This window comes from Fulmarus glacialis, unplaced genomic scaffold (genome assembly GCF_000690835.1).
Source record: "Fulmarus glacialis isolate BGI_N327 unplaced genomic scaffold, ASM69083v1 Scaffold42406, whole genome shotgun sequence".
Lineage (NCBI taxonomy): Eukaryota > Metazoa > Chordata > Aves > Procellariiformes > Procellariidae > Fulmarus > Fulmarus glacialis.
In genome coordinates, this window is record NW_009218248.1 from 1 (window position 1) to 8,152 (window position 8,152).

Below are 8,152 nucleotides of genomic sequence, written 5' to 3' on the forward strand. Positions count from 1 at the left end.
AATTACATATTAAAATTAAATTAATTACAATATTAATTACAATGTAGTTATTATTAAGTCTATGTCATACTGAAGAAACAAGGTTATGCCTAAATGTAATTGCCGTGTATTGCACAAGAAAAAAGCTATTTGTGTACAGATACTACAAATATCAATCCAAAGAGTATTCTAATTTGTTAGACACATACACTGCTTTGTTCTATGAGGAAGTGAAATCTTTGAACGCTAAAACACTATGTATTTATTTTTGATGGTGTTAGGAAACAAAATGGAGGTAAGTGCCATTGAAATATTTTATTTAATTGCGACTAAAATGACTATGCCAATTAAATTAACTATATATCCTACATTCATCCACTGTTTTATTCTAAGAAACAAATCTATTAACCTGCAGTTTTCTCCAAATCATTGCTTTAAATTTCATCTGGTAAGTAAGATCAGCTATGGATCAAGCAACTTGTTGATGGTACCCAGCAGCAATAAAGAAGCCCTTAACATAGTTCATGTAATCACCCCTTTCATGTTGTAATCACTCTTTCTACACGGTACAGAACAGTGTTTGGGCCCATTCCAGTATAAGCCCAACATAGATGCTCTGAACTGTCCTCTGGGAAGAGCCTGTGTCTCTCTGGTGACTACATAAGGAGAATTAAGAAGCTAAGCAGCTAGGTGCTTGAAACTGTGTAATGCTTGTAATGCTTGTAGATTAGAAGGTGTAACTAAACAGATGTAGAAAACATGATTCATCCTACCTCAAATATAAAACTACACTATATTTAGCTGTTAGACACTGTTCTTTTGGACAACAGGACTCTTGTAATAATTTTATAATGATTAATATAGCGACTTATAGGAACACAATCTAACCTCAGCTTCAGACAGATAACATAGAAGACAGTTCCTCTCCCTAAATGCTTGCAGTATAGAAGACAGAAAGCAGATAGAAAGCAGTAAATACTTAAAGCAGACAAATGAGGTTGGGAAATTGGAAGCATAGGATAAGAAAAAAGAAATAATCTTATTTTACCGTAAAATGAAAACGTCTCCACTTATCTAAACAATGTCAGATGGAAGAACTACATCATGGCAGATGATATAGCTCACAAATAGAGCAGCTGTAATAGTATATATGGAGCCTAACAATGATTACGCATACAAAATGTAATTCAACAGTTCAGAGATCAGTAACAAATAATGGTCATAATTCAGTTACAAGTCTGATGAATTTTAAGTCTGATAAGTCACCCATCCATTTCATCATGGAGTTAAAAAATACTTGCCAGTAATTGTACTTACTTTGTAGGTATAATTTTTTTTTTCATTTCTGCATTATTTAGGTGTGTCATATTGTGATCATAAATACAGGAAACAAAATACCTTTGCTTTTTCTTCAAAGGACCAAGTCTTGTTACTTATTCTGTTAAAATACACACTTGGGTTTATTTACCGGGGTTCATGAGTCAACACATATGGAACCCCTTGTGTGCATGCAGCATGTATGTTAATCTATACATACAGCATACATACAAGGAATCTTCACAGCACAGAGATCAAGAATTAATTTTATCTTCGAGTCGACTGTTGCTCAAATATATATGTAACTAATCTCATTGAAAGAAAGATCTGGCCAGTAGGGGCACAAAGCTGGATGAGAATCACGGATCTGCAGGCAGGGGAAATTACCACCTCATGCAACCTAACAGCAAAATGCCTGTTTTACTGTGCCCAAGCCTCCTTGCAGGGTCAGCACACGCAGATAGGCAGCAAAAACTAGTGTATGGTAGCAGATTGGAAAAGGTAGCCCAGCAGAAGTGAAAGCTTGATATTGGATAATTCCCTCATCTCCTACATCATGAATTGCAATATTAATTACATATTAAAATTAGATTTATTACAATATTAATTACAATGTTGTTATTATTAAGTCTCTGAATTCAGGCAATTGCTGAGGCAAGCCGGTGCTCTGCTTATCAATGCTCCAGCAGTAGCCAGAAGTGCTGTGGCAAAAAACGCCGTGCTGGCCCTACAATCCAGCTGCTCTTCCATGTTTTGCACCATTACTTTCCTGTGAGATTTCTGGAAGTGCTGTGTATCTTGTGTTTCTACTGCTTACTTTAAAGGGGTCGTTGTGACACTTCAAATCCCTTTAAGTTTGGTGGCTTTGGGCTCCTGAGAGAAAAGACATCACATGTAGTTTAGGTACAAAGAGGAAGAGAAAGGGGAAGGGGAAAAAGGAAAGAGAAATGGAGACAAGGAAAAGAAAGGAACCCAGGTATAAATCATGAAACATTTGCCAAGAGTGTGATAAACAACATGGTACATAAAAAAGTCATTAAATTAATGATCTTGAACTTAAAACTTTAAATAAAATGAAATCTTCTGATTTAAACCAGCCACAACCCAGGAAATTCAGGCTTAAGAATGGGATCCTATTAAAGTCATTTTATTCTAGCTTGGTTTATCAGTATACTTACCAGGATCAAATGTGCCCTCTGCAAATTATACACATCATGAAATCTCAAGCAGTCCTGCCAAGACCTGGTGATAAGTTGCTATAACAGCAGCTTGAGGTTTGAGAAATGCACTTTCCTTCGCACTCATGGCAACAGGTGACCTAGTGGTAATGACATCATTAACACATTTCACCTTTTTAAACTCTCTCGCTGCTGTTTTACTCATACTGGTTTATGGAGGAATCATTTCATTTTGGTGTTTCAAGTCCCTTGTGTTCTTAGTGGTATTCTTAAGAACATAAGCAGAAAACTGGAAGGAGACCATCCTCTGGGATATGTGATTCCATCAGCAGATTTTGTCTTGTATGAAAAAGAACTTGGGAATTTTTATAGCAGATCAGATAAGATTGCAATCAATCTAATTCAGTTTTCCCTTCAGGAATCGGCAATACCCGCTTTTTAATTAGCAGTTATTAGGTACTTGCCACATTTTCTAACAGATTCTCCAGACAGATATGTTTGTATTTGTTATGCAAATGTAGGTATGTATATTAAAAAAAAAAGGAATAGTGTCTCAATTCATTATTTGACTGAGTCCTTATGGACTCTTCACTCTAGATACACAGGCAGAAGGATCTTTTGTTACTGTTGTTGCTATATCTCTATGTCCTTCTCTATGTACCTTTCTGGGTACTGATTCTTCAGAAAATATTACTAAATGAATTGTTTACCTCTTCCTTTCAAAAGCTGTATTTCCTACACCTCTCAGTTCTTTTTATTGTGTAAATACAAAAGAATTGAAAACCAGTAGCTTCTCTTTAACAATTGTAACTTAATAACATCCTACAACTGAGACTTTTGTTTACGAAAACATTTGTCCTTGACAACTTGCTCCCTACAGCAACAATATGAAAACAAACCTATTAACCCCTGAAAGGTATTTAAAAGCAGAATTAAAAAAAAAAAAAAAAGATAAACCCAAAGTATTGGTAGTACAGCATATAGCAGCAAACAGGAGAGTATATGGGAGCATTTCTGAACCGTATGGGGCCAGATTCTATCTCCATTGACATCAGTTGGACGTTTATCACTGAATTCAAAAGGATCAGGCCAAGACTCCCACTCTGAAAAAGAGGCTTTCAGATGGGATTTGTGTTGAATATCCAAACAAATCTGAGTATTTGACACCTTTATTATACTCTCAATGCTTGGATACCACAACAATACAAGACAGAACTGGGTTGTCTCAAGAAGAGAAAGGAGAAGTAATTGCTGTCTTCAACTACGAATGGGGGGTTACAGAGAAGGTGGAGCCAGACTCTTCTGGGAGGTTAAACACAAAAACACAGGAGGCAATGGACAGGGGTTGCAACAAGGAAAGTTCCAAACAGATAGTAGGAAAATTTGTATCAGTCATGGTAGCCAAAAATTGACATGTGTTGTCCGAAGAGGCTATGGAATCTCTATCCTTGAAGACATTAAAGCCTTGGCTGTGTATGACCCTGAGCAACCTGATCTGACCTAGAATTTGGCCCTGCTTTGAATGGTAGATTGTGACCAGATGTTCTCCAGAAATGGAAGGGAAGGGAAATCTCTGTTCAATTTTGCTTGTTCAGTCCTTAGACAGTACCTTCCTAGGCTGTAGAGACAGTGACAGATCATTCTGTGGTTTATTTTTGTTCAGAATACGATTTGCATCTGCTAGGAAAGTATTGGGCCAGTATACAGCTGTAATTTTTTAATGTTACACTAAGTCTAACTGTAAACTCATGTTAAGAAGCTCTTGTTGGAAGTCAAGCAGGCACAGGTTAGAAAGACAATACAATGGATGTTTGAAAAGCTTTCCTTCTCCTTCAAGACTCATGTGACTTGTACCTGGTTTGAAAACAGTACAACAGCAGTTCCACAAAAATTGCTAATAAAATGGGGTTTGAAAATTGTTTGTTTGTTGGAGCCAGTAAAATTAAATGTACCCTGTGATTGTCCACACCAATTGTCTCTGCTTAGGCTTTGTCTTTTACTGGTTCTGAACTGTACTGGGAAAGTGGAAGAAGCATGATGAAGTCCACATCAAGGGCATGAAAACAAGGATTCTATTTATGGAATGATTGTGGTCCTCAAGTCTGAATTTAGAAGATGTTAAATCTACTCAGGCCAAATCTTCAAATGGCATAAACTTGTGTAGGCCTAGCTGAATCCAAACAGCATTATACCAGTTTGTGCCTGTTGAGGATCTGGATTTACTGCACTGAAAGACAGTAAGTACAATTCCCAATGTTCTTGGTACAGAAGCTGAGTGGGGCCCAAGAATGCACAGGTTTGGGTACCCCAACAAGCTACTGTAGGGCATGGACATACAGCACATCCATTACTGTGGTGATTTTGCCTCCATACTGCTCTTACTCTCTGTTACCTCATGACAAATATGAGATGTTCTGTACCACCATCACCAAGCAAGTTACTTCCTTCATGGCTAAAGTAGGGGCAGACGTCCCAGACTAGCTCCTTGCAAGTTGATCCTTAAACTGCTTACTGGCCACTTGGTCATTAATCCATACCTTATTCTTCAGGTTCAGTGTGGGGAAAGACAATGTCAGAAATACCTGTATAGACTAGAAAATAAAACAACTCCTTGGTCTCAAGAAGCTTACCAAAATGACCAAACACATTTCAGACTTAGACATCTTGTTCCTTTCACACAAAACGCCATCACAACTCGAGACAACCACTCGAGACAACCACCTGCCAAGTTTCATTGTTCAGAGTACATGTCATTTGACGCACGCTTCATAGCTCTCCGTACCTCGGAACTGTATCTTCCCTGGGATTTTTAATTTTACTAACTTAGCACAAGTAGTAACCAACAGGATCTTCAGCTACAAACAAGAAATTAATTCTCCTGTTCAATGATGGACTGCTTTAAGGATAAGCCTTTTGTAATGCAACTGAGAACAGCAGTCAAGTAAGATCTTTACTACAAATATTTCGTGTTCTGTGCTGTAGCGAAGTACACCTCCATCATTTACTTCTCTACCTGTCTACCACACTCAGGCCAGTCCCTTAGCAGAAGGATGCTAGCTGTGTTTCTGATCCCTCACAATTCTCTGCATACAGTGGATATTCCAGAAGTCTTCACAAGACACAGGAGTCTTTCCATTAACTGTGGTATGTTCAGTCCCCTGAGATGATCCTGACATCACAAGAGACATCTGAAGTATGAAAGAAGAGGAAAATCGTTCTTACTACAATTACTTTTTACCCAGAAATGGAAATGTCCTGCCTAGCTGACTTTATTCATAGAGCGTCACCTATAGTTTGAGAGTTTAAGTGCCCGGGATATGGGACCATGTTTTTGTATTTCATGAACATTGCAAAGTTAAAGATTTTATTTAAAAGAACTTCTTTTAAAAGAAAAATAGTAAATGGCACATCATGTAATTGCTATTTATTTTCATAAACATGAGGTATTTCAAAGTGCTATAAGACGCAGCACTAAATGTACATCGTTGGAAGAAATTAAACACAGAACTTTGCAGTTACCCAGTTCTATGCACCAAACATTAACAAATACATTAACTGGAAGAAACAGGCTAGGAAAAGGCATATATAGTAAATTTCTTTACAAAAGTTTCTTAGTTCAAAAAAGTGATAAAGTAATATCTACTCAAAACTTTCACAACTCATTTTCATACGAAAATATAAGTATCAAATTTAGTTATGTATCAGCATCATACTAAAGTATACAGGCAATGTAAGAATTAGTACAGTACATAACAGAGATTAACAATATATTTGTATACAAAAACATGCTCCTCAAACATTGAGGTATTACAGTACTTAGGTATGAACTTCCAGTCTAATACTGGTAGCAAAAGCCACCTCTCATAACCCAAGACATGTACAAAAGGCAAGTGTGTAGATGGTATTTACAGAAAATTCCCACAGGGGTACAAATGCCAACCCCTAAAGTAACATCTGTTAGAACATAAGCACCATAAAACTTAGGAATGAACGTTTTAAAACTCAACTAGATGTCATCAGCAGCTCCAAATGCTCACAACAATTTAAAAAAAAAAAAAATCCCCACCATCTACAGTTCTTAAGAAGAAAAACAAAGGCAGTCCATTGTTGTTTGGTAGTCTTGCAATAAACTCCTTGCAAGAACATCCATTTGCTCCGTACCCGGATAATATAGTTTGTCGATTACTTCAGGGACTGGATTGAAAGTAAAACCAACATTCTTAACGTCAAAAAACACAATTTTTTTTAAAGAATCAAAAATGTGCAAAGTGGCAATGACTGTCCTGGTCAGCCAAAAAAAAACAAAACAAAAAAAAGTTTAGCAAGTCCGCTTGTATTCTATTTTCTTTAGCAACTGTTGTTGTCTGGCTTGCAATTTTTCCTTTTCTAGCAATAACTTCTGCTCCTCTGCCTGAAGGGAATGAACATATTCAGTGGCTTTTTTCAAGATCACAACTTTTGCAGCTTTCTCATTTTTAACCAGTTCTGGAACATGGTCCCTTAATGTGAGGAAACTTGACCGTAGATCATTACGCCGTTGACGCTCCAGGATATTATGGTTGCGTCGACGTTCACTATCCTCTGAATCAGAGTTTCGAGGACTTGAACTCTTAGACTTTGGTTGGATCGTGGGTTTTACTGGACGGGGCACCTCGGTTTTTAACTTTTTCTGCGGTGGAGCATCTTCACTCTCCATGTATGGAGAAGGAGCGGCATAATTATGCTGCTGGTGAATTGGTGCACAACGCTTTAAAATCAGTTCATTCTGCTGTGTCCTGACTGATGGAAAAGTGGTATTTTTAGGACGCACTGTAATAGTTAGGGTGGTAACAGCCTTGTTGGAGGAGGAGCGTCTTTTCTCTACTGTCACAACATCTATTTCTTCTTCTTCATCCTCTTCCTCCTCATCTTCATCATCTTTTGGCAACAGAAAATGGAAAATAAAATAGATGTTATTCTCACAGAAAATAACTCCGAACAAGTATCAACCCAGATGTATTTATTGACAAAATATGTACAGTAAAAGCAGCAATGAAATAACTGATGGCAAAACCAGGGTGTGCCCACCATCTGTAGTCAGATACAGATCTGGAAAAGTATGTAATATACATTAAATGATTGAAGAATAGTGATTTCTGAAAGTTTAATAAGTTTAATGAGGTTTTTTTAATAAGTTTAATGAGGTTTTTTTAAACACTTCTAATTTTCAATCAAAGCGGGGCTACCACCCACATAATCACAGCGGCAGAAAAGAGTTTTTAGACAGAATGTATATATTTTGAACGGAATCGTAGAGCTGTGGTACAAAAGGCATGCACAGTGCCACAACACAGCCCTTGCTTGGTAGAAAAGCAGCCGGAAAACGAAACAATCGCTGGATTTGTTCCGAGGCAGAAGGTGAAGCTGCTCCAGCCGGGGACCCTTTAAGCCGGCGCTTGGTGCACTGCCAAGAAGACAGCTGTTGGAAGTGCTTCCTCACCCAAAGCTGTCAAACCAGACATTAAAGGGACAGCAGGCTTTGAAACCCGGGACGGATCACCAAGTCTATGGCGATGGTCACACGGACCAGCTCATCTACACACTCGAAACCACGTTTCAGCCCAAGTGGACTTCTCTGCAGGAGAGGTTTCTGGCCATTTTAGGTTCTGTCAGTGCGAGCGCACCCGCTGCTCTGGGGG

General features: G+C 38.0%; 1 protein-coding gene across 1 annotated transcript; it reads right to left on the minus strand.

The window, feature by feature from the left end:
- Nucleotides 1-5,879: 5,879 nt before the first annotated feature.
- MAX (MYC associated factor X) lies at nt 5,880-7,389 on the minus strand (the record flags this gene model as incomplete). Its single annotated transcript, XM_009579977.1, has 1 exon — nt 5,880-7,389. A coding segment is annotated over one exon (597 nt), but the record flags the coding sequence as incomplete, so codon positions are not given.
- Nucleotides 7,390-8,152: the final 763 nt, after the last annotated feature.